The sequence below is a fragment of the Xenopus laevis genome, chromosome 2L (assembly GCF_017654675.1).
Source record: "Xenopus laevis strain J_2021 chromosome 2L, Xenopus_laevis_v10.1, whole genome shotgun sequence".
NCBI classification, from domain to species: Eukaryota; Metazoa; Chordata; class Amphibia; order Anura; family Pipidae; genus Xenopus; species Xenopus laevis.
In genome coordinates this window covers 92,997,916-93,025,528 of record NC_054373.1, presented here as the reverse complement: position 1 = coordinate 93,025,528, position 27,613 = coordinate 92,997,916, and the positions used below count along the sequence as shown (strand labels likewise).

The following is a 27,613-nucleotide window of genomic DNA, read 5'->3' as shown; positions in this document are numbered from 1 at the left end:
AGGAACAACCACAAACCTAAGGTTATTTAGCAAGTCTATTCTATTCAGTCTGGACACTAACATATTTCTAAATTAAAACAATAAAACTGCGCCTGCTTAAAAATGATAAGTCACACTAAGATAAAGTTTGTCAACAAACAAAATGGCCGCGGTTAGAGGGTGTTTCTCATTGGCTTTTAGGGAGGAGACTTGACCTTAGCCGGACCGTAATTTCTTACGCGCCCGCGGGTCTCCCCAGTGATGACGTTGTCTAGTAGACGCCGAAACACGTGACGCTGGAAGTGAGTGTGCTCTGTGGTGTATGTGTGTGATGCCTACGCGCGGCAAAGGCGAGAGAAGATGGCGGACGGGAAGGGAGAGTCCCGAACGGGGCTAGCCAGCCAAGACACACCATCTTCTTCGCTCTCCGCAGCGCGAACCCACCGCTTAGCAGAAGACCTGACGGAGCTACAGGACATACTGAAAGACGACGATGTGTCTGCGCCCTCCTCTGCTGTATATTGCGGTCGCTTCTGCGAGGTGAGTGATGGCTGCGTTGGGTAGAATAGAAAGGGGAAATAACTGCACAAGAGCTGCAGACACATTCTCTGTGTAGCTAGAGTGCAGAAGTAGCCATACCAACACATTAATGACGGGCTGCGCCTCCAGCCGAGGCTTGTTTGGGTCTAGCGCAATGGTTTTATTTTGGTCTCTGACAGTGAGAGATGGGGGCGGGTTTGTGGGAGGGTTAATGCCCTATATAGCCTAATCCACCACTACCGTCATTCATTCGCATTGGCTCTTGCGCTAGTGTGCTATGTTATATACAGAATATCTGCCTGCCTTGCACACACACCAGTGGGGCCCCTGGTTATTGGAGCTGCCTTGGCAGGAATGGCGGCAGCGGGGGGCAAGTGAGGGCCCTGACCGCTCCCACAATGCACAGCGTCGGGTAAGTGCGTTCTTGGTACTGCAGTCAGTGCTCACACTTAGTACCAGAATGCACCGCAGGGGTACTTCATTTGCTGCTGCTGGAGCTCTGGGGAGGTAACTGGAAAGTTTCAGGAGGCTCCATGCCTCTGGGCCACTCAGACCTCCTGCTGTTTTTATGAAACTCTTTCACTGAATTTGATTTTAATTGGACCTTGGATTGCATAACAGTGCAATGAAACAAATATTCTTTTAGCCAATAAAGCAATCAAATCATTCTACCCCATAAACGCATTTCCAGTATATGTTTATTAAATATTGTCACTGTGCTATTATACCTCTGCCAAAGCAGTGAATGACTGGCGGTTTTCATACTCTGCACTTCTGCTTCCGACTTGGGAAATCCTATAGCAGAAGTCGGTTTCCTTCCTGTCTGTTCATCTCCTGCCTCTGCTACCGTAACTTCAAAACATTAACGGTGTTCAATGTATACTGGAAAATGTTTTAGAATATTTTCTGGCCTTATTCAAAAAAGACTTTCAAAAATAGCATTGTAAAGGAATATGGCACAAAGAGGAAACACGTTCTGTTTCGAACGGTTGTGTTAGCAGCTTGCGTGAAGTTTAACGTGGCCTTGAACAGTTAGTCTTTGTAATAAGGAGCAAGTTCACCTGTAGGCCCAATGGTAGAATGCTGCTCTTTGCTAGTTTTTATGGGTACAGGCTGCCCATGGACTCCATAATTATTGTGTATGGTGTTTAATTAGCAATGTGAAATGTTGAATATAAAATAAAGGGCCGTCTACTTGGGAAAAGTTTGACAGCACTGCCATAAACGATCACCCACTAATCAAATGTGTGCATTTACACAGTATCATTCAGTTTTTAATAAAATATTCACTTTATGTTTTACATTTTTCAGCTTTTGTATAATTTTTTTCTGGTTTGTGAAATAGAAATACCTGGGCCTCTTTGCAGGCTCAGCAAAATCACAGGTCCGCACACACTCTATCTGCAGTCGGGGACATAGCCCCTCTTTTTATTAATGTATCACTACAAGGATCAACGTTTCGGGGGGTTCAACCCCCCTTCTTTGCAAGCTGCCCTTATTGTTGCTAACTTGAATCTGAATGTGAAGCAAGTTGATAAAAGAATGCAAGCAATGCTTTATTTATGGGGACACTGCCCCCATGTTCGTTGAGAACTCTCTTTGGGTAGAGGTAGCATGTTCCGCAACTTGACCATCCTGTTTCCAACATGTCTTCCTTCGGCAGTGCATTTCACATATATTTAAAATGCCCCATGCACCCTAAACCTAAACATGTAAAATGAAGATGAGAAGCAAAGGTTAAGTATTTGAAATTTTGAAATTATTATGCCTCAACAGTATCAGACACTAGTTGTTTGAGCTTCAAATAATATCTCTGGTAAGTCGCGGTGGTGGTGGCCAGGGGCACCTGTCAAGCAGTTTTGCCAATATCTACAGGTTGAAGCAACCATTGTTGAATTAGTTAGAAAACTTACATTGTGAGCAGATCTAGTAATTTTAGGTCTGGAGATAGATCATTTTAATGCCAGCTTGGTTTAAAATGAGTGAACTGACCCTCACTATATCATTTTGGCTATTGTCTTATAAATGTATATTATACTAGTAAATTATTCATACAGACATTTTTCTGTTTTGCTTTTGAACCTTTAAATGAACCAAAAGCTGTCTGTACATAAATTAATATTAAAGTGACAAGCCCCCAGCAGCTGTATCCCCATTTCACAGCTTTGTTTAAAGGTCAAGAATATATTTTTTAACATGAGTTCAATAAATAGGGCTTGTACTAAACATACGTACAAAAGAGGTATTTTACCCCCTTTAAGGATTGGGGAGTTCTCCTTGCCACATATTTGAGTAATCATATTATTCACAATACTTTTGATATTTAATTTTTTTTGCCTATTGCGCAAAAGTTAAAATGCTGTAAACTGCAAGGTTTTTTGTTAAATGTCTAAAAGTTTCTAGTAATTGCTAAATTTAACAAAGGTTTGGAGTAAAAAATGTATGGTTTTATTGAGGGTCTCTTACAGTTTCAGGCTGCTGCACACTCAAACTGCAGACTGCAAGCTTTGTTTCTGCTAATCAAAGTGCTGACCATGAAAATTAGATAGCAATATTTTGTTACACTATGAATATCTGGCATCTGTATACTCATAACTTTTTTTTGGCTCTTATAATTTGTCATTGTATGCAAGGGAATGTCGGCGATATAGTGATGTATATGACTCTTGTGTTCACATTGATTTTGGGGGGGGTTTGCTATATTTGTCAAATAGCTGATTATTTGTAATGCTCTGTTTTCTGTCTAGTGGGATGTTAACCTCTAAAAGGCATTTTTGGAATTTACTGTGTATTTTATCTTTTAAATATATTTTCTGTTTAGATACAATGAGTATACTTTATTTCCATAATTATAAGTTGCTCCTTGGAAATGGCACTAAAAGGGCGGTCGTGGGAGTGCTTCAAGGCTGAGCAAAATGTACAAGTACAATGGAAACGAAACTGATCTGTCCAAATTAGCTACAAGCCACCATACCACGTCAAGGTAAACTCCATATGGTGGTCCGAACTATTTTCATCAGGTCATTTTTTGTAGGCTGGCGCCTCTCTGCATAGTAGCATTTTTTTGGATACTGCAACCCTGCAACCAAACTCTTATTTAACATAGTAATTTAAGAATCTGGGCTCTGTTGGACTTGGCTGGAGGAGTGCTGGTTTTTGCTGTATTGTTTTAAGAGTCACAACCAACAGTTATTGCAGATAATAGAAAGGGACAGTGCGAAAGCAATACTTTTGCAAAGATCTTTAAAATTACTGAAAATGTATATTTAACATATGAAAAGCTGCTTAGAATTCCAGTATCCTAAAGAGAGAAGGTTGTAAAACCAATTAAAGCATTAGCTGATAACTGCTATATGAACTGGTGTATGTAATATTCGGGACTGGGGTGTTTTTTGTCTACGGGAACTTTCCAAGGTTTCCAGCGTTACTAAAATGAGAATCTTTCAGTGCATGGGAGTAGTTGTGCACATCCTTCAAATCTAAATTCAGACAGACTTATTATCTTGAAGCAACAATCTCACGCTTGAAAGCTGCAAGCTTGCATTTGAGCTATAGACATGCACAATATAAAACACTAAATAATGTTTATGTACCACTGCTCATGATTAGGTTTTCTTGTCATTTAAAGGACAAGAAAAGTCTGAAGACAATAATCTGATCAGGGAAAGGCTTGCCACAATGCTGTGTATAAGTGCTGTTATTTCGCTCTAGTTCCATGTCATTTAGTATATCCAAAGCAGATTGTTTCACAAAAACGCTTAGTATAGAATAAAGTAAACCCGATAATGCATCAGTCTATCTTCAAGACCAAGACTGCAACACATGTGCTAGCATACTATTTGGATTAGGCACACGCGCAGGAAATATTCTTCCTGTTTCGACTTCTTCTATATGAGCAGGGTCGCTTCCTACATTCCTATGCCCGCCCACTTCAACCAATTGGGAATTGCTAAAAGAGGGTGCTATATTTACCCGTGCCCCTATCTCTTAAACTGAAACACCGATTGTGATCTGTATTGTTTTGATTCTTGATTAGCGCTGAGCGGTGTCTGCTTTGCATGCTCTGGAAGCTCGTGTCCTGCTATTTTGTTATGTAATACTTTGCACGACAAACTATTATGCGCAGGAGATCGGACGGGGAATTTTCTCACATGCACAGTCTGTCTGAAATGTCGCTCTTTGTGGCATAGGCATTTTAAAGATGCCATATGCGAAGGACTTAGTAGGTAAAGAAAATTTCCAAGGTGAAGTTACTACTTTTAAAAAAGGTATTTGGGAAAATAAAGTTTGCTATATGAGAGAGCAAGGGGGTACTATTTGAATGAAGCTTGGGGAAAAAGGATTTCCTTTATTCTTTAAGCGTAGTGGCAGATGGGGAGATTAGTCGACCAGCGACATCTCTTCTTCTGGCGACTAATCTCCCCGAAATGTCTTCCCGGCGGCAAGAATGTGAATTGACGGCGCAATGGCATTCGGATCACATTTTCCGAAGTCCTCAGAAGTTGCCTCACAAGGAAGCTTTGGCCTACTTGGGAAAACCGAAGCGATCCGTATGCCATCTGGCCGGCAAATAACATTTTTATAAGGGTATAGTAGCACTAACAGCTGGCACATCAAAAGGGACGACTTTTCAGGAAGAAGCTGAATGCATAAAATGAGGTGTCTGCTTGGGGAAAAAAAGCAACCTCTGTTAACACAGCATATTACACACGCTAGAAGTTCTTTACTCCTAAATCTTTCCTGTTGAATTTTGCCTGGTCCAGATTACTGTAAAATAGTGGTATAATTCTTACATATTAGCCTGGCTTAACTGGACTTTATGAAAATGCTGGGTATTAACTATTCTACACAGCTCTAAAGACAGTAACATTTTATTGACTTGATTGTTAAGTTTCTGGGCAATTGGTGAATGAGATCCTGTTAGCCTTCAAATTAGCAGGCAATGTAAACATAGGAAAACGACCCCCTACCTTAATAAGTTTTAATTGCGCATGGATACCTAAAGGTGCCCATACAAGGGCATATTTGTGCGAAACAACCAATTTTAGCACAATCTGATAAAATAATCTACCTATAGTTAAAATAAATGGATGCGAACAAATTTGTCCCAATAGTCGAGGCAGGTTTAAAAAAAATTTGTCACAGAACAATAAAATTGTCCGTCATCCCTAAACAATCCCTTCACTGTGCATGCCTTTTGTGAAAGTAAACAAAGGTACAGACAACCAACCGTTAATAGATGTGAGATTGCAGCCTACCTAACAAAGACGTGACCAAAATCCGATCATAAGATAGTTTACAGAGCACCTACTACATCTGCCCGTGTATGGCCAACTTTACTTGGGTGAAAATGACAGTCTGTACACTTTATATACAAACCGAAAACATTACTCCTTATTGCAGAGATAGAGAACTGCCTGTAGATGGTATCAACAGTGCATAATAGTGTTCTCACACTCTCTCTCTCACACAAACACTTTCTCTTTCACTCTGTATTTCTATCTTACAGAGAAGCCATACAATGTGTCGATGAAGCTAATGCTAAATCTCTGTTTCTCTAGATACAGTCACTCTGGGAGATAGGGAAGCAATTAATTTTACACATTAGCCTTTAGGCTAGGGCCACACGGCGCGATTTCGCCGCGATTCTGCGCTGGGCGAGTTGCGAGTTGCGAGTCGCTGCGGTTTTTAAGCCGAAATAGCTTTGTTAACTTTGGCGCTGGCGTCAATGCAAATCGCGGCGAAATCGCTGCGCTAATTCACACGCGGCGATTCTTTTTCTACTGTCGCCCGGAAACGCCCAGCGAGGCAACTTCGGGCGACAATAGAAAACGAATCGCCGCGTGTGAATTAGCGCAGCGATTTCGCCGCGATTTGCATTGACGCCAGCGCCAAAGTTAACAAAGCTATTTCGGCTTAAAAACCGCAGCGACTCGCAACTCGCCCAGCGCAGAATCGCGGCAAAATCGCGCCGTGTGGCCCTAGCCTTAGAAAACATTTAAGGTTTACATCCTCATTAAAAGCCTTTTGGGCAGTGTTTAATTTTATTATATGGGTATTCCAATTTCATTTTACACTCCAAAAACGGTAGTGTAGGTTATTTGGTTCCTGATAAAATATGAGTGTGAATGTGATAGGGACTTTAAAGCTGTCTGGGGAAGGGACGGATATTATCTCTGTAAAGCGTTGGACTATGGTGGTAAAGAATAATAGTACGCTATATGACTTCTTCCTCTTTGGTAAAAGCAGTGTAATGTCCCCACTTTTTCATTTGTGTGTATTTTAAAGACCTCCAATCTGAGTTGCTGAAGTATATGCCTGCATTCTGTATATGTATATGAATGTTTCTTTATCTGAATTTTTCATGCTAATCCAGTATCATGAAACCAGTTATTCAGAAAGTTCCGAATTACAGGAAGGCCATCCACCATAGACTCCATTTTAATTATTAAATTTCTTTAAAAACATTTCCTTTTTCTCTGTGAGACTAAAACAGTGCCTTGTACTTGATCCCAACTAAGATACAATTAATCATTAAATCCTTATTGGAAGCAAAACAATCCTTTTTTGGTTTATTTAATGATTCAACTATTTTTTTTAGTAGATGTAAGGTGTAGTGATCCAAGTTACGGAAAGATCCATTATTCGGTAAACCCCAGCTCCTGAGCATTCTGTATAATATGTCCCATACCTGTACAACGGTTATTGAGTCTTGTGCTATTTGAACATGTGACCCGACAGTCTTAACACCTCAGTTTAAAAAATAAAAACCTTATTTTTTAAGGAGCTTTAAAAGGGATCTAAACACTTAAAACAAATGCTGAACACTTAAAACAAAATCTAGTTGCAAACATGCTTAGAAGGCAAATTTATTTCAAGGGTTTAGATCCCCTTTAAGTGCCACATGTCTGACTTCTCCTTTTTACAGTGAGGTGGGACTCTTTTATAAAGAGGCTTTGACCCATGCTTTGCATCAAGTAGAAAGGGCTTATTCCTGTCGATCAACAGTGACCAAACAGTGTGGGAAAAGTGCTTGTTGACTATTTTACATATTTTTTTGAGAAAACTTTGGTCACGGTAAGATACAGCAAGCTGGTGGTCCTAGAGATGATTCTGTCAGTTGGTCTCTGAGTTCTAGTTCAGCAACTTCATTGCAAAAAGACAACTAAGATTTATGCATATTGTAAGCATCTTTATTGTAATATTTTGTAGGCTTTAGAGCAGGGCTGTATACCTTTTTCCAAGTGGTGGGTGTGGCCCTTTCTCCAGATCGACGATGGATTGTCAGGCAGGTTGGAAATGAGGGGAACGGCACTGCTGCATTATTTAGAAAGGAACCACGGTCTATCATTATCTAATACGATTCCATTGGACTGACCCACAGGCAGGAGAGTTGGGAGAGGTAAAAGTCCTTAAACTCTTAAAAGAATAAAATAAAATTGTTAATAGGTTTCTGAGCAAATCAATTTCAGAATTGGCTTTGTCTTTGCTGTCCTTTCCCCATTAAAACTGCATCTAGGTAATGGCAGATGACATTGTCCATCCTTCATCTCTGCAGGAGTTGGCATTTACATCTTCACTGTAGGCTCTGGGATGGCAAGAGTTCTGTCAACAGTTGTACTCCAGCCTAACTGAACTGTCAGTGTGCCCACTGGATGTCAGAATACTAAGATACATGAAAAGGGTTGCAGCCATAAAAATATATTGCTGGGCTGGTAGGATTGAAGAGGATTTCTTTAAGAAGCCGAGATTTCTGCATTTGAAGTTATAACATGATTCCACCGTAACACACACACACACCCCCCCCCCCCATGCCAGTCACCTTTCCTGTAGGTGTTCGTCAGGAGTTAATATGAAAGCAAAATGTAAATAAGCCCTTTCTGACAAGCCAACTCTTTTTTTTTGTCTAGTGATTCTTAGTCGTAATGGAACCTTTCTAAGGCATTTATGTTCACAAATTTTGTAGGTCCCTTTAACTAAATGTTAACATTTCCCTGAATTAATCGTGCTGTTTTCGAAATGTTTGCCATGGACTTCTGAGATAAATTAAAATCAAGGACTCACTGTAATAATAATGCATGTATATAACAAAGGCAGATAACCATGTCTGAGAAACTAGAAGGTTACAAACTTATTTTTGTGCTATGGTTTTTTTGTTGTTCATTTAGATACTAATGCAACATACTGAAGAAAATGCAACTTCAGAAAACCTAATTCATTGTGCAGTTGTTTATGGAACTGCTTTGCAGAGCTTTGCAACTGCTCGCCCTTACCTCACTACTGAATGTGAAGATGTTTTGCTTCTTCTCGGAAGGCTTATGTTGTAAGTATAGTATTATTTATACACTTTGTCTTTACTATGGTATGTTTACAACAGATGTGTGCACTGTTTATAGTAGGTGAACCAATAAAATATGTTATGTTGAGTATTAAAAGGCCTATTACGACATACCTCTCATATATGCTGATAGGTGACAGACTGCAGGGTAGTCGGAAACCTTTTTTGTAGCAAAGAGACATGGTTTCTCTGAATGTATCTGTTTTAATTCAAAGTTGCTTGATATGCCGGCCCAGCTAGCGCCAGAAAAAACTTAAGTATCCAGTTCCCAACTTTATGTCCTTAATAAAGTGTCAATACTCTGGATATAGGAACAGATACTCCAATGCAGAAACTATGCTGCTACATTGTTTATTCAACACATGTTTCGAGGCTCTTTTTCAAGAGTTACATTTCCAAACCAATTACACAGATCTATTAAAGGTGTATCAACCCCACCCCCTTAACCCCATAGGTGCAGTGGGGGGGCAACTGCTGTGGGGAATATTTACCAGCCTTGCCTCTTGTAACTGTGCAAAAGTTCATTGTAGTTTGATGTCCAAAAAGTGCAGTAACAATTACACTTGTCCCCAGTATTGCTTCTTGCCTACTAGAGTCCATAGTTCATACATATACACAATCTCGTCATGGACAAGGCATGACAATTAATATCAGCAGGGTGTGTTTAGCCCTTAATGCAAAATCTACACGTATTAAACATAAATATGCAATACATGTTATAACAGAAAACTATGCTGCCACTGTAAACCTGTGTTTTACCATGTATGCCATTCTATTCATGTACAGGTCGCAACAATTCTTTCTCACTGAAAGGAAACAAAAGGAATATTAGCAACATATCATCAGTTATATTCATTACATAAAGCTCACTATGCCCCACGGATCATTCATACTTACTGTGGATAAACTTTGTAACTTTTTTTATCCATAGTGCTTCCCTCTGAAGTAACAATTGTTTCTTATTGCCACCTGTCTGTGGGTTATCCACTACTTCCAACACTAACCATTTCAACTGGGTAGCATTGTGTCTATTTGTATAGAAGTGATGAGATACTGGTATATCAGTTGAATTATTAGCCTTAAAATTTCTTATATCACACTTATCTTCTTTAATGCGTTCTTTGACTGCACAAGCTGTTTGTCCCACATAAACCTTTCCACAAGGGCATTTTAACATATGTTATGTTTTAATAACTTTTTCATATCTTCCAACTTACTTGTAGGAGCTGCTTTGAAGTATTACTTTCAATGACTGAAGATGATTTCTCATGTGATTATGGATTGCAGTTAAAGAAATCTATTATGGTAAATGCATTTCATTTCTATGTTGGTTTCTTAGGCTAATGTTATTTTTCTTGTGAAGACCCTACACTGGTTGCAGTTGATAGACCATAAGAAAGAGACTCCTAGAATCTTGCATAATAAGAATACCCTGGCAGTTACAGGACCATTTCCCTTAGTAATTGTTAACATCAAACTTTTATCCAAAATGAAAGCAAATAGAATTCACACTGTCTGGATCAAGTGGACTTTGTGTTTGGGAGCGAGGCACAGTACTAATAATGTCATTACAGGTATGGGACCTGTTATCCTGAATGTTTGGGATTTGGGACCATTAAAATACTAATTAAACCCAATAGAAAGGTTCAGCTTGACATTCAGTCACAGATGGAATCAACTTGAGCGAATATTTATTAAATAACTACAAAATATGATTAGTGAAAGGGACCTATAGTTTGTGCACTTACTCAATAAAGACTCCCTGAAATCATGTGTTAACCTAAAAAAGGCAGGAGTTTGATATGTCATATATGTATACTCCTAAACTTAAATGAATGGCCAAAATACAATTGAGAGCCGTTCAGTCACCCCCCCACTCCCCAACGTACACAATCTTATTTATAGATGGCTTGCTGACCCCACAAAACACTTAAGAAAAACTGATATGGGACAGAATCTGTCCTAGGATGACCCCCAAACAACGTCTAAAACGTATGTCTTCTAGTTCCTGGTACTTCAGAATACAGTATTTCAATGACGAGATACTGACCAGAAGGTCTTGTTTCCACATAAACTCACAGACCATTATCCTCTAATGACAGGCACAACTCTTGAGGAACAATTATTTAAATGCTGCCATATTACTTGTCCCACATGTTGGGGAAAAAACTGAAGCCTCCATTACCACCTAAAAAGTGGCTAGCTATAGCTTATACAATAGCCAGATTTGTATAACTGGAAGGATTATAGAGGTATGGTTCCTATATAAAAATACAAATAGTATAAGCATTGGCTTAGAAAATTAAAAAAAATACAAGCCAATAATTATTTTATGGATGTAAGTACCCCTTCCTATGGCTTGTTAATATCTGCCTGTGTCTTCCTACATAGTGCCTGAAGCTCCATACCTTTGGGCTTCCACGGTGGAGTTAAAACTCACTTATACCATATGCTATAATATGCAAAGCGTTGTTCTTTGAATAGAAATATGCCCATTGCATTTTTTTCAGCATTTCTTTGTTAGTATTATCATTTGAATTAAATTAAAAATGGGGAAATAAAAAGTTATATTACTTTATTACTAAGTTATATTGATAGTGTATGGCAGGGACCCCCAACCTTTTTTTTACTCATGAGCCACATTTGAATGTAAAATATAGCAACACAAGCAAGCAATAATTCCTGGGGGTGCCAATTATGGGCTGTGATTTACTACTGGTAACCCCTATGTAGACTACAGGGGGCTCTCTTATTTCAGTACACCTGGTTTCTACCAAAAAAATGTGGAAAACTTGCCCCCCAATCCAGGAATTAAAAAATAAGCTCCTCCTTTAAAGCAACTGGCAGCAACATCCAAGGGGTTGGTAAGCAACATGTTGCTCACGAGCCATTGGCTGGGGATCACTGGTCTATGGTTTGGGGAATCTGACAAAACTCCAGTATATACTAAGATACCTTTGAACTTACCATCCCCTTCTTAACAATTTCCCTGAAAATCATTACTTCTATAATTTTCCATTCTGTTTTCCCAACTAGAGTTCAGATAAATACATATGTGTATAAAATAACTTTAACAAGACTTTTTAATGCAAGGAAACCATTCTCTTGACTCTGGTTTGCTTCAATTTCAAATTATCAATAAATCTTCAAACACTTAATAAAAAGTCTAAAAGCCATCCTCTGCAAACATTAAGCATGTAGGAACAACACATCAAACTAGAGTCTACTAGGTAATCAAGTTTGTAACTAGAAAACAGATTGCTGCTGTCAATAGATTTCAAAACATTAGCTTAACTTGTATTTTTATGAAATTTGTGTATTTATTTAACAGGATGCGCATAACATAATAGTGGAATTTGGAAATAACAATTTACAGTTATTGATTGATGTTGTCCAAAGTGGAGGAGCTTGGAAAAATCATGTTCTAGTTAAAATATTATCTCAACAACCTGTTGAGCCAGAAGAAGGTAAGGCTCATTCTTATACTATTCTTATACTTAAAGGGCAAGTCAACCCCAAGATTAAGATTTGTCTAATAAAAGAAAACTTCATTCTAAGCCACTTTCCAATATACACTTATTAAACATTTTCAGTGCTCTTCAAGTTTTATTGTAAAAACAATTTCTATTCAAAGCAGCATATGCATATTGTTGCAAAAGTCTTAGTTCCCCAGCAAAGACAGGTCTGTTAATTAGCAACCTTGTCTTACTTTGTTTCAAATTCTGAGCCACCAAGGCAGGGAATAGAAAGGGACAGACAAAAACCACTTTCAATAGCAAAACATATACAAATAACTAAAAAACCATGGAAAAGTTGTATAGGATGTTTATAACTTGCTTCGAATTCTGTTTTTTTTTATTAGGCACATTTATATTTTGGGGTTCACTTGACTTTAATTTTAAAAAATTGGTCACGTTCTCAAACACTTCTGCTCAGAAATCTACTTGTGCTTAAACCACACATGCTCAAGACTACAGAATCATTCTAACTCTAAATCTGGCCACAGACCATCATACAAAACAAAGGTTTGTGCGATTTTCAGCCTTGCCTTTTAAATCTCTGTAGTAGTACGATTATAAGCATTTGTTTGTCATAGGCAGTAAAAATTGCAGATGACTCCTTATTGAATCAATAGACAGATTTTTAAGGAGCAGTAAGTGTTGACCTTAAGCATATTCAGCCATACGCTAATAGAAACCCTTCTACGTTTGCAGGTGCCAGATTAATTCCCCTCTCTCTCGGACCCAAGTCTTTTCGACAAAAGTTCTTTTTGTTTAAAAAAATAATTTTTACATATTGGCATATTGTATTTTGTAATATTTGTAATTATATAATGAAATATAAACATTTTCTGTTTTTTGTTAAAAAAGTTGTTCTCCTTTTTACCAGTCCAGAAATGGATTTCACAAGAGGGGTCCTGTTTTCTGCAGATGCGAATTAAGCACTTGATGAAATCAAACTGCATGCAGCAAGCAATGATCTTATCAAAGATTTGTTCAGACTCCGCAGAAACGTTGAATGATTTCTTTTTTCGTCAGTCCTTTATCACATGCCTGTGTACTATGTTACCCAATGAGGAAGCTTTTAAGGAGGTAAGTGAAACTGTTGTTAGATTATGTTTTAGTCTGATTTCCTTGCATACATGCTTTGTGCCATATTTGAGTGCAGAATTAGGTTTGTTTTTTTTTAAACCTGAAAACAAAAAAAATATTCACAGAATTTATTTAATTGCTTAATGGGGTTGTTAACCTTGCAAACACTTTTTTTTTTTTTAATTCAGTTGTTTTTAGATTGTTCCCCAGAAATAAAGACTTTTTTCAATTACACTCCATTATTTATTTTTTACTATTTTTCCAAAATCTAAGTTTAAAGTTAAATGTTCGCATCTCTGATGTTTAGAGTTGCATCTGCCAGACTCAAATTTACAATTTTGCAACATTTAGTTGATACATTTCTAAGCAGCATCTCTGGAGTATTAGCAACTATTGTATCAATTGTAACAGCTCTCTAATAAAAACCAGAGATTCTGCTCAGCAGGAACAAACATAAGAAATGTATCAACTAAATGTTTCAATTTAGAACAATTCACAGGGTCGGAGACCCCCCCCCCCTCCCTGGGCTGCTTCAGAAGGTGAAAAACATTAACACATAGAAAATAGAAAGTCATTGAAAAAAGTTATGTCTGGTGATCTATCTGAAAACAACTAGTTGTTTGAAGGTGAACCGCCCCTTTAAGTTCATGCCTCACAATGTTTTGATCACTGAAATGCAGCTACTAACCTTACAAATTAGAATTAGAAATGCAATGTAGCCCAGCACCCGTTATGCATTTTTGCAAGGTGGCAGAAGGGCGAAACTACAGAGGAAGGAGGGGGCCAGGGATGTTGAGGGCCCAGCAAGACCCTAAATTTTGAGAAATTTCAATATATCTAGGTATAACATGTAAAATTTTTATTGTTTTAGGGCACTGAATTAAATTTTCTGTAGGGCCTAGTAACATCTAGGGGCATATTTATCAATCTGTGAAATTAGAATTCAATACATACAAATTCACCCACTTTCTATTTGTTTCTGTGAAATTTTTAGAAGAGTATTTATTAAATGATGAACTCTAACTTTTACCCATTAATAAATACACGATTAAGAATCCAATTGGAATGAATAGAAAGTGGGTGAGTTTTTCTGTGGGGAGCTCTGATCTCACATTTTGATAAATCTGCCCCTACTTATGCCATTGGTGGTAGAGATTACTAGAACTGTGGTACTTTGCTTTCAAATGAATGGGATGACTGGCATTCATTCATTCATTCTCCTTTAAGTAGATACTTTTAAATATCTTGCACGAAACACGGCCAAATCGCTCTACTGTGTACAAATGTACAGGTATGGGATCTGTTGTCTGGAAACTTATATATAAAGCTCCGAATTACTGAATTGCCATGTCCCATATACTCCATTTTATCCAAATAATCCACATTTTTAAAAATGATTACTCTTTTCTCTGTAGTTATTAAACAGTATCTTGTACTTGATCCAAACTAAAATATAATTAGTCCTTATTGGAGGCAACATCAGCCTATTGGTTTTATTTAATGTTTAAATGATTTTCTAGTAGACTTAGTGATACTGACACTAAAAAATGAATTTTAGCATATGAATGTACATTAAATGTTACCTATAGGTCATGTTTTTGTATATAATTGTTAGTTGAAGTTCCTAAGCCTGACTCTCTGACACTCTGACTTTGCCAACCTGACTGTCCCATCTCAGCCTGTTCGTTAGCATTAGAAACTGTAACTGACTCCTGCTGCACAAATATGGCAGCCCCCTCATACAGTAACATGGGGGATCAGACAGGTAATGTAAAAGCATCATGCAAATACTTTATGGCAAAGTTAGAAGTAGTTTGCAAAGACAATATTATACTAGATGTAAAAAAAAGTTTAATTTCAGGTGTCAGTATCTCTTTAAGGTAAAGATCCAAATTATGGAAAGACCAACAATCCGGAAACAGTTCCCAGTTCCCAAACATTCTGGATAACCGGTCCCATACTTGTACTATTCATTATTTCCAAAGATACTGCCTATGTTCTAAATATCCTTATGCCATGCACACAAATTAAATGAGTTTATAATATCGTATAGAATATCATATAGAATAAAGTTACAATTGGCGATATTTTCAGTAAACCAGATTTATGAATTTATTTATTTTAAGATTTCAAAAATGGATGGAAAGGAGGTATTGGATACAATATGTAATCTGGAATCTGAAGGACAAGATAACACAGCATTTATTCTCTGTACTACTTATCTTACCCAGCAACTGCAAAATGAAATTACTTCTTGCTCCTGGTAGGTGTGTTTCATTTTTTTTTTTTCCCAATTGTTTTATCCAACATTGCTAATTTTACCAGTAAGCCTAAATTTAAAACTTGGTAATGGGTACTTAATCTTTGGTTATAGTGCCTATAAAAATTAATTGCCCCCATGGAAGTTTTTTTTTTTTTTACTTAGAACACTCAATTACAGTGGGTTTCATATTGTTTTGTTTTTTTAACTGATCAGCAAAGATAGTCTTTCATGTCAAAGCTAGAACAGATCTCTGCAAAGTGATGTTCACTTAAAACAAAATGAAATCCGCTGATTTTTTTTCAAAATGAAGTTTTTTAAATTACATTTTTACATTTGGCATGGAGCTAGTACATTTCCCAGGTCCCCCCAACCATTTGAATTGTGCTCTCAAAAACTTCAGTCATTCTTTACTTATACACTACAAGTTGAAGTGATATAACCCCCCTCTCCCTCCATTGGCTGTCTGACACCTCTGCTGAACAATTCCGTTTGCATGTGGTAGACATGAGAATAGCACCCAAGCAGGAAAAACATGGGTCATATTGAAGTACAATGAGAAGGGGAGAAATAATGTCTCAAATCGGTTCCATCCTCAACCACAGTTTCCTGTAGTCCTTAAATGCAAAAAATAATCTACTTTAGGCAAGAAGTGTATAGGTCCGTGCAATACTGAATAATTAGTCTGTGTATTCTGTTTCTGTGCACTCCCAGATCATTTTTGTGTGCTTGTGTCATACCAAAAGTTGAAAGGGGTTTAATATAGTGAATAAAGTACCCCCTCTTGTAAAATATAAGGATATTATAAGTTACCGAGGAGTTTCATGACCATATAAAAACACGAGGCCGAAGGCCGAGTGTTTTTATACAGGTCATGGAACGCCGAGGTAACTTCTAATATCCTCATATTTTGCAATTGGGGGTACTTTATTTATTATAATACACAAGTTTCAGTGAGTCATGTGACAGAAATGACATCAGAACTCACCGTTTATAACTGATGACATCAGAACTCACCGTTTATAAGGATATAATTTACAGGATATTCATGGCTTTTGTGTATTATAAATGGCTATTTCATTCTTAGAACAGAATGCGTTTTTTCTTTTTTTGCAGGGAGCTGACCCTGTTTTGGAGCAAGCTGCAGAGAAGGATTGATCCGTCTTTAAACACGTTTCTTGAAAGATGCAGACAGTTTGGAGTCATTGCTAAAACACGCCAACATCTTTTTTTTCTTATTAGAGTTGTGCATACAGAGGTATGTAAAATGCGTTAAGTTAAATCTGTGTTCCTGCGTAAAATACCAAATTGTGTTGCCAGTTGAGGCTGATTGGAAAAAGGATATCTTGTTCTGGCAAGGAAAGTGGTCAAATGCAGAAAGCAAGTAGCTAGGAGCCCTTGGAACTGAATTAACAGCATAGGTGCTAGCTTGCACATGGGTATTTAATCACAGCATATCAACCAACTTCATCCTGGAAAAAAATAAAAAAATATATATTTTCTACTTGTGCAATTTAACACCTAAATGCAACCCTTCTGAGTTAAGTCTAATGTGAACTAGATCCTCTTTTAACATACAAAATTAAAATCTTATTTGCTGGGTGATTGGTTGATGTGAGAATATAAGGACTGCAGTTCCTCCTTACTTCTGATTGATTGGGTTGTACAGTGCTATTTAGCCAATTTGAACAAATCCAACTGTCCAGCTCACAAGCGGATCAATTATTGGCAGGTCAGCCCATTTATTGCCTGCTTTATTTAACTTTCACATCTCTCAGCAACTTAAAGGGACAGTGTACACCTAAGAACTCCTTTTTCCAAAAATTCGCACAATAAATAGGACTTGTGTTGCGTTCTGACAATTCATTTAAAGGGGTGGTTCACCTTCAAGTTAACTTTTAGTATGTTCTAGAATTGTCAATTTTAAGAAACTTTGCAAATGGTCTTCATTTTTTTTATAGTTGTTTTTATTCACCTTTTTGTTCTGACTCTTTCCAGCTTTCAAATGGGGATCACTGACCCCATCTAGTAGCAAATGCTCTGTAAAGCAGAAAAATGTATTGTTAATGCTACTCAGAAATCTTTCTATTCAGCAAATCATATTCCACTCCCTTATTCAAGGGTTGCTTCTACCCTAGCAACCAGATTGCTTAAACTGCAAACTGGAGAGCTGCTGAATAATAAACTAAATAACACAAAAACCATTAATAATAAAAAATTATAACCTCTTGCAAATTGTCTCATATCACTCACTACGTCATAATAAAAGTCGGCCCTTTAATTTAAAGAATATATTTTTTGCCTTTATGGGTTTTTTTCTATTTCGTGTCCTCCCTTTATAAGCACGTTGTTCAGAGCTCCTTACTTCCTTCTATCTTCGGACACCATAGCCTAAGCTAAGCCTTTGAGCAACACATTATCAGGTGCTTGTCAGTGAACTGTTTATTTCATGAAGTGCTAAAGTGAAACTTTAGTTCAATTTCCTTGTTTAGTGCCCTAAATAACAAAAAAATATATATATATAATTTTATATTTATTATTTAAAATAACAGTCAAAAGTGTGTTCAACACAAGCCATGTTGAAAAATGGCACAAATAGCACTTTGGGACCACACCTTGATAGAATATGATTATTACTTATGATTCATGTGAGTGAAAGAGGATGGGCCTTTTGGGAGATAAGACAATATACTTGTGGGTTGTGGACACCGTTTTGTCTGAGAAGTTATGTGATATTATCTTTTTTCTTATTTCAAAATTGAAACCCCTTTTTGTGCTTTTTATTTAATTTGAAATACAGCCATTGTTGCTCTAACAAGAAATCCTTATCCAAAAGCTGTAATGATACTTACCACTGGTAACGTTTTTCATGACAAAAGCATTGGGCATTTTATCTGAAGAAAAAAAGCATTGTTTTACAGAGCAAGAGGTACTGCATCACAGAGGCAACTTAGTTGTCAGATGAAGGTAGCTCTAAAGAGGAGCTTTACACTTTGAATCCAGCATGCTTTGAGCACTGATCTGCATATTTTATAAAAATTAAACATTGGTTGTTTGTTTTCATTTATTAAAATATTTGTATGATAGTGCAACTTTTTTTTCCTAAAAGAACTTAGAAATGCTTTTATAGTTTTCAACTTATGTTAGTGCTTTATATTCTGTGCTTTAGGCTTCCTTTCTGTTACACTGTGATATCACTGTGATTTGGCAGTTAGAGGAATTATTCTTATAGTTAATACAGTTTTGTTCAAGGAACAGAGCATTTGCCAGCTGTCCACTCTTTGGACTCCATGTGGCCTATGTACTCAGCCTTAGGTCAATGTCACACAGTGCACTTTAAAGGGATCCTGTCATCGGAAAACGTTTTTTTTCAAAACGCATCAGTTAATAGTGCTACTCCAGCAGAATTCTGCACTGAAATCCATTTCTCAAAAGAGCAGACAGATTTTTTTTAAATTCAATTTTGAAATCTGACATGGGGCTAGACATTTTGACAATTTCCCAGCTGCCCCCAGTTATGTGACATGTGCCTGCACTTTAGGAGAGAAATGCTGGCAGGCTGCTGTTTTTCCTTCTCAATGTAACAGAATGTGTCTCAGTGAGACATGGGTTTTTACTATTGAGTGCTGTTCTTAGATCTACCAGGGAGCTGTTATCTTGTGCTAAGGAGCTGTTATCTGGTTACCTTCCCATTGTTCTTTTGTTTGGCTGCTGGGCGGGGGGGGGAGGGAGGGGGTGATATCACTCTAACTTGCAGTAAAGAGTGATTGAAGTTTATCAGTCACATGACTTGGGGCAGCTGGGAAATTGACAATATGTCTAGCCCCATGTCAGATTTAAAAATTGAATATAAAAGAATCTGTTTGCTCTTTGAGAAATGGATTTCAGTGCAGAATTCTGCTGGAGCAGCACTATTAACTAATTCATTTTGAAAAAAATGTTTTTTCCCATGACAGTATCACTTTAAGCATCAGTTTTTTTAGGCAGCCCAGTCCCAAAGCCCCCTACTGACTTGCATTTTTATTTTCTGGTAAAAGTCTACTAGTGCTATTATAGTTTTATAAACGTCTCTCTAAATGTCTGAAAGTAACTAGATTTTGATTCTCTTCTAGGCTGGAGACCACGGCGTTTTGGTTTCTATAGTGTTGTGCATAAGAGCCCTTCAGATTCCATCAAATGAAACTGATGCAACAAAAACTTCTGTTTGCAAAACAATCGCTTGCCTTTTACCACAAGATTTGGAGGTGAGGCGAGCCTGCCAACTCACAGAATTTTTATTTGAGCCAACGTTTGATGGACTAAATATATTGGAGGAGCTGTTTCAGCAACCTGATCAAAAAAATGACGAAGAATCAAGTGTTATTTCAAACTCCCTGCGCTGTGAACTTTTGCTCTCTTTAAAGAGTCACTGGATGTTTGATCCTGAATTCTGGGATTGGAAAACTTTGAAGCGGCATTGTCTTAAACTTCTAGGGAAAGAAGTATCTGACGAGGAGGAAGAGAATTTTGATAATCCGTTGGTTAGTGAGACAGATGTTTTAAACCCCGCATTAGGCAGCTATGAGGACTGCATCGAAAAAGCACAAGCATCTCCAGAATATGTTACTAATGAACTAGAAACCACTAAAGTGAAAAAGCCAGTTGGATCATCTGAAAGGTATAAAAGGTGGCTTCAGTATAAATTTTACTGCTTAATCTGCAACAGAGAAGTAATTGAGGCCAGGATTCTCCATCATTCAAAAATGCACTTTGCTGATGGTATATACACTTGTCCTGTTTGTATTAAGAAATTCAAGAAGAAGGATATTTTTGTACCTCATGTAATGGACCATATGAAAATGCCCATGCGGCATCGACCAAAAAAAGACAAAATGCAGGAGCTGAAACCTGACATGGACTCTGCTGAAAGTGCATATGATTCTATGGGTTATATTTCCTTTAAAACGATACAAGATAAGCAACTTCAAGACAGAGATGTTTACCCATGCCCAGGCACTAGTTGTTCTAGAGTTTTCAAGCAATTTAAGTACTTAAGCATACATCTTAAAGCTGAACATCACAATAGTGATGAAAATGCAAAACACTATTTAGAAATGAAAAACTTGAGAGAGAAATGTGCCTTTTGCCGAAGACATTTTATTACTGGTTTCCATCTAAAGCAGCACATGAGAATTCATATAGCATCACAGCCTTTCTTATGTGCTTCCATAGACTGCAATGCAAGATTTAATACTATTAATGGACTACTCATTCACAAACAGTCACATCCTGACCCCCAATACAAGTGTGAATTAGAAGGTTGCAGCTTGGTTTTTGGTGATCTGGGCCTCCTTTATCACCATGAAGCACAACATTTCAGAGATGCTTCATATGTATGCAGTTTTTCAGGTTGCAAAAAGTTCTATTACTCTAGTACGGAACTCCAAGAACACCTTGTAACCCACACAAGTTCTAATAATAGCAAAGATGCAATTAAGGAAACAACATGCAAGCAAGAAAATCGGCATCTTCCTCACTTTAATAATCAAGCATACTCACTCAGTAATTTGGACAAACTTTGTGGCAATAGCCCCATGCTTCAAGATAGAAATATAGTGCCTGAAAAGAAACTTACAACAGAGGCTGGGGATATTAATTCCAAACAAATACATAAACCATCTGAACATTTACCCACATTAACAAACTGCTTAAAAAATTCAGAAGGTGTGCACTGCACTTGCAAAATAGCAAATACAGTTAAAGTCAGTCTCCAAAGGATTAACCCTCTTCAGTTTTCACAGAGCTTGGCTGGACATGATACAGTTAATACCACAGATAGAAAATACAGTGAGTCTGCTGTAGCGGGCACCCAAAAAATTCCCTTATTGCCTGAAACTGAACACTTAAACTGTGTTTCAAGTTCAGACAAAACAAGTTCTGCAAAAGACGGTGGTGAGACACATTTCCCCTCTGGATGTCAGAGATCAGCATCAGAGAACACCATAAATGAACTTCTGACTAGTTTGAAGCATTTAAACCTAAAGAACTCTAATTCATGTATAAACACCTCTGGTGCTCAAGATTCCGAAGCAAATTCCAGCTCATCCATTGATTGTGCTGTTCCAAAAAACCCTTTTCCACAGAAACATGAAAAAGTATTCAGTCAGTATCTCACCCAGTTATCTTGTAAACCGTACTTCTGTGAACTTAAAGGATGCACGTTTGCTTTTGCTACAAAAGATGCTCTTTTACTACATTATGTAAAGAAACATCATTACACAAGGGAAAAAGCTCTTAAGTTGCAGATATTTCAAAATAAATGTACTCCATTTCAATGCCATATCTGCAAAACTGCATTTTCAAGGAGAACTCTGCTTCGAATTCATTACAAAAAAATACATCACCTATCTAAAGATAGAGCCACCTGCCGAACAGGAAGACGAATGCTGGAAAATAAAATTAAAATGCACATTGATGAGAGTCATAGCAATTATATTAAATTCCAAGCAAATGAAGCCAACACATTGACTCCGGACAGGAGATCCCTATTCCAAGAAGTCAATAATGAACCTTACACTGATTCGTTATCTGATGAAACAGATGCTGGTAATGGAATCGGCACATCTGAAAGTCATGCAGACAACTTTAAAGTCGGGGAAGGAAGAGGTAGAAGACGTGTTGTGGCCCAAGGAAAATTGTGTTACATATTAAATAAATACCACAAACCATTTCACTGTATCCATAATGCCTGTAATTCCTCTTTTACATCCCAAAAAAGCTTAGTTCGTCATTACCAACTGGTCCATCAATATAACAAAGAATCTTTATGCCTAGAAAAAGACAAAATCAATACTAGAAGGGAGTATGGCAAATGTAGAAGAATATATACCTGTAAATATAAGCAGTGTAGAAAAAGTTTCATTTGTGCAAGAGCACTTTCCAAACATTACACAGAATATCACAACCATAGTGAAAATGAAGAAAAAGAACTTGATGACACATATGCAGAGAACAGCTCTAAACCCCAAACAGATGATGAAAAATCCAGTGATGAAACAGAAAGTGATGAGTCTGAAATTTACTGTGATGTAGAAGGCTGCAGTGCAATGTTTTCAGATCATGCAAGCTACACTCGACACATTTTATCCCGTCACAGAAGATATAAACTGTATCAAGGACTAAGAAAAAGAAGACTAAATGTGGAGCCAGATGACATGCAGGGAAATTACATTGCATCAAGGCATGGAAGTAATTTGATGTTTAATAGAAAAAAACGTAGAGTGAGAAAAAAGGAAGACAAAAAGGAGTCTGTTGAATTAAAATCAAGAGGAGAAGCCTTACAAATGTGTGCTCAGAATATTGATATCACTCAGTTTCCGTGCATGGTCCATGGTTGTTCTTCAGTTGTAAAATTAGAAAGTAGTATCATTCGGCATTACAAGCTAACGCATAATCTGTCCGCATCTTACGTTGCCGACAGTATTCCAGAACTGGTCTACTGTGTCAAGAATTTCCCACACTGTAAAACAGAAGAAGACTTTTCATCTGAAGCTCCTGAGACCAGTCCAGAGATGCATGATTTAATTCAAGAACATGAAATACCTAAATTACTCTTGCATGGTGATATCCACAATACATGTAATGGAGAAGAGCAGGTTCAGAATAATAAGTCAGACTTGTCCAGTTCAGTGGAGAGAGACACTTTAAATCAAGATAAAATGTTACATTGTTGTTTAAGGCAACCTGGTATTCATTCATCTCCAAAAGAATGCACCAGTTCTGGTGCAAGGCCATCTTTTGCTAATTTTCAGTCGTGCAACATGGATAACCATGGACTACAAAATTCTGTGGACTCGGATTCATTTAGTTCCCAAACTGTAGATATTGAAAGACAGTTAACGTTGAATTTAAAGGCTAATTTTAAGCCAAATGAATTTGAATCCTCATTTCTGAAATTTGTACAGGAGACTAGGGATTCTGATGATGAATGTGAGGATACGGAATGGAAACCGCAACAGCACTGCAAATTGCAGAATTCTTTCCAAACTAAAGAAACTAGTAGAAATCACCATAAAGTATGCTTACCCCAAGACCACATAGGACATGATGATCTACAAGGATTCCAGCCTTTGTTGTCCAGTAATGTTCAGACTGCAACATCAGTACCTACATTGCAAACTCTAAGGGCCATATTGGATAAAGCATTAACAGACTGTGGAGATCTCGCTTTAAAACAACTCCATTACCAACGGCCTGTTGTAGTTCTGGAGCGATCAAAATTCAATATCCCCCTCATAGGCTTGTTCTCAAGTAAAAAAACTGACAAACTGTGTGTGGGGATTTCCTGAGAACTAAATTAACCAAAAAGTGTGCCAGTATTAATTTGAGGAATCCAGGATTATTGATAAAAAAAGACTTGTATTATATAGAAATTTTGTGCAATTAGATGTATCATTTCCTGAATGTATTTTATCTGTGTTCACAAATATACATTTGTTTATCTTCCCAGATTAAAAAAAAAAAAAAAAAAAAAGTTGGTGCTAGGACATCAATATAATTGGGCTTCCTTTGGAAATACATGTGCATGATTGTCCTGGGATTTGGATAATACAAATTTTTCATACTTGAATGAATATGCACTTATGGGTGCTTTCTGTAATATATTGTACACTACGACCTCTTATATATTTTTTGAGTTGTGTTTCAATAAATTGCAAACTTTCACCTGTTATGATGGTGCATTCCAAATATATTTTTGTTTGTTTTAATATAGGATTTTTTTTTTATTATTGCCATAATTTGGACTTTTTTTTAAAAGCATCAAATTCATAGTCTGGGCTACATTTTCTGCACTAAGTGTAGGTTTAGCATGTCTGTTTTTAGCGAATATTTTTTATCATCTGTTAAATGCTTTTGATTTAGCCGAAGTGAAAATTTTGTGATGTATGCAGACTGAGTTTAATAAATTTATTTTCTACAAATTGGGGTGCAAACGTTGAAACGTTTACGTCAACATATTTGCTGAAATTTTATGCAAGGCAGGATCTTTGAACATTTTAAAATGTCTCATCAAAGCCAAGGACTACATTTTGGTTACTTTTAGTCATTCAATTTTAATGTGTAATGGTGTAACTAAATCACTGCAAGCAAAACGTGCAGATGTACAATTTTTTTTACTTTATCAGCTATGCGGTGCTCCCCCCCTAAAATTTCATTGTATTTGTTGCCACCTGCCAAGGTGCAATGCATCTACTGCACCTATATGGATATATGGTTTTGGAAATCCCACACAAATGGAAGCATGTTTAACATCTGATTCAGCCAAGTCAGTGGGACCCCTGAATTTACCATCAGGTCCATGCATTTTTTTTGTGTCTTTGTGTAGAGTAGTCATTAATTCATGCAGGCTGAAAGGGCAGATTGGCGTTTGCACAAGTTGCAAAAAAGTGTTTGTGGAACTTAAATAGTATACTATCTTAATAGTATTAATGCATGTTCAATTTTGTGTCCATTATAGCCCTTAAGTCATGAATGAATGTTTAGCTTCATACAGCCTTATTCTAACCTCAGAATCAGATGATGGTGGTGTTTGCCTTTTTTATGCTATGTCTACATTATAGCAATTGGGTGGATTATGGTAAAGCAATTTTTGTATTTTTTTTTTCTGCACTTGTTCAGATGGTTCAAAACAAATATTGATTTCAGCCTAACAAACATCTAGTTGATAGGCTTGTGCATGGGGCCAAAATAATATTTTCCAGTGAAAATCTGATTGGCATGTTAAAGGGATACTGTCACAGGAAAACATGTTTTTTTCCAAAGCACATCAGTTAATGGACCAGTAACATAAAAAAAAATGTTTCTTCAAAATTCGTTAGTATAGAACGAAAAATAAACACCAAGGCAAAGCCTTTATTAAGAGAGAATTTACCAAAACTCCACTTTCGCTCCTCTTTTAAAACGGCGAAAGGGCGACCATCCATAAAGCGGTGTTAAATTTCTCCTCCCTGGCTATTCTAGTGACAGTATGTGAAGGAGGCTGAGGTCCGCTCTGCAGCACTTCCCCTATTCCCAGCAGCAGCAGTAGGTACTGGGAGAGCCGAACCACTTGTTCCAGTCGATGTGCCCATCTGAGTGTGCCTAGGGCTGGCAGTCCCCGCTGCTGCAGGAGAAGGCGGAGGAGCCATGCAGGCAGACTCCGGTTGCTGCAGAATCCATGGATGAGGTTGGAGAGCCGAACCACTTGCTCCCGGTCGATGCGCTACCATTCTGCAGACAGGCTGAATGGTAGTAGTAGGCTGGATGTTTGCGGGTAGCAGTGGCCAGTGTATTTAGTAAAAAAATAAATAAATAAAAAAAAGCCGGTAGCACTCCCGGCTCAAAGGCGGAGCGGAATGCCAAGCCAAGGTTTGCAGAAGCTGTCTAGCGCTTCAACATCCTCCCGGGAGAGTGCACTTGGCCGCGTGGAAAGCAATTTAGTTGATCGCCTTGAGTTTGTGCAGCTCCTCCACGTCGCACTGGTTCTTATTCACTTGCAAGTGATCCATGCTCTTGTGCACCGTAGTCCTGGGGATATTCTCCAGCAGATCGGTGCGCCTGCATGGCTTCTCCGCCTACTACTACTACTACCATTCAGCCTGTCTGCGGAATGGTAGCGCATCTACCTCATCCATGGCATCTGCAGCCAGCACTTGCCGCCGGAGAGGCAGAGGCTGCCCTCCTCCTCCTCTTCTTCTTCCTCGTCGGAGGAGGAAAGGCTGGAGTCAGTCCGACTGCTGGTAATAGGGGAAGAGCTGCAGAGCAGACCTCAGCCTCCTTCACATACAGTCACTAGAATAGCCAGGGAGGAGAAATCGAACACCGCTGCATGGATGGTCGCCTTTTAGAAGAGGAGCGGAAGTGGAGTTTTGGTAAGTTATCTCTTAATAAAGGCTTTGCAATATAAAAGTTTTATTTGCCTTGGTGTTTATTTTTCATTCTATACTAACGAATTTTGAAAAAACAATTTAATGTTACTGGTCCTTTAAAAGTGCTGCTCGAACAGAATTCTGTGCTTAGATCTATTTTTTTTTAAATTTGGCATGAGGCTATACACATTGTCAGTTTCCCAGGAGTCCTTGGGTTATGTGACTTGTGCTCTGAGAACACTTGAAGTTGGATTTATATCACCCCCCCACCCCAGCAGTCTATCAACAGAACAATGGGCAGCTAACAAGATAGCAGCTACATGGCGCCTCTGCTGAAGGATTTGTTTGCATTGCTAAAAGTGCTCCCTAGCCTCATCTATTGGTAGACTTGAGAATAGCACTAAAAGCAGTAAACCCCTGCTTTTTTCCTGCTTGGGTGCACAAGCACTGCAAGCACTACCTAGGGTCCTGGTATAATACAATGGGAAGGGGAGAAACCATAGTTGTCTCAAAGCAGTACCATCCTGAAGTGCTGGCTCTTTCTCAAAGCTCAGAATCAGGCACAATGCACTGAGATGGCTGCCTCCACACCAATATTACAACATTTTAAATCGTAAAGTGAATTATTTGCAAAGTAAACAGTGTAATTTAGAAATAAAAAGTAAAATCATGACCAAATCCCTTTAAAGGAAAACTATACCCCCCAAAATGAATACTATATCAAATTAAGTGGCAAATGAAAGAATCTTACCAAACTGGAATATATATTGAAGTAAAAACTGCCCTTTTAAATCTCTTGCCTTGAGCCACCATTTTGTGATGGTCTATGTGCTGCCTCAAATCACCTGGCCAGAAATACTGCAACTCTAAGGGGCAGATTTATCAAGTGTAATAAAGTGCATTCGTTTTTTTCTGCCACTGAAGTCTATCATTTATGTGGCGAAACTTAGCGAAAAATTCGCTTTTCCCTACTGAGGAATATAATTTTCTATTCTCTGGTATTGACTCTTGAAAGGCT

The 27,613-nt window shown here is 37.8% G+C and overlaps 1 protein-coding gene across 3 annotated transcripts; it reads left to right on the top strand.

Moving 5' to 3' along the window:
• Window positions 1-172: 172 nt before the first annotated feature.
• Window positions 173-24,419, top strand: rlf.L (rearranged L-myc fusion L homeolog). 3 transcript variants are annotated; one of them, XM_018246775.2, is made up of 10 exons: window positions 387-519; window positions 3,341-3,502; window positions 7,732-7,921; window positions 8,688-8,842; window positions 10,081-10,162; window positions 12,189-12,324; window positions 13,247-13,449; window positions 15,576-15,712; window positions 16,826-16,967; window positions 19,822-24,419. In XM_018246775.2, the coding sequence occupies exons 4-10, from the start codon at window positions 8,694-8,696 to the stop codon at window positions 24,034-24,036; spliced, it is 5,064 nt and encodes a 1,687-aa protein (XP_018102264.1). In that variant the 5' UTR covers window positions 387-519; window positions 3,341-3,502; window positions 7,732-7,921; window positions 8,688-8,693; the 3' UTR covers window positions 24,037-24,419. The 3 variants fall into 3 exon arrangements, with proteins under 3 accessions (XP_018102262.1, XP_018102263.1, XP_018102264.1); XM_018246774.2 differs by lacking the exon at window positions 3,341-3,502 and having other exon boundaries at window positions 381-519; XM_018246773.2 differs by lacking the exons at window positions 3,341-3,502; window positions 7,732-7,921 and having other exon boundaries at window positions 173-519.
• The last annotated feature ends 3,194 nt before the right edge of the window (window positions 24,420-27,613 follow it).

Bases quoted from the DNA above. Each gene is read 5' to 3' on its own strand.
- rlf.L (XM_018246773.2), top strand. From the start codon at position 340: ATGGCGGACGGGAAGGGAGAGTCCCGAACGGGGCTAGCCAGCCAAGAC. The intron at 15,713-16,825 runs GTAGGTGTGTTT...CTTTTTTTGCAG, and splicing joins GAAATTACTTCTTGCTCCTG to GGAGCTGACCCTGTTTTGGA. The intron at 16,968-19,821 runs GTATGTAAAATG...ATTCTCTTCTAG, and splicing joins TTAGAGTTGTGCATACAGAG to GCTGGAGACCACGGCGTTTT.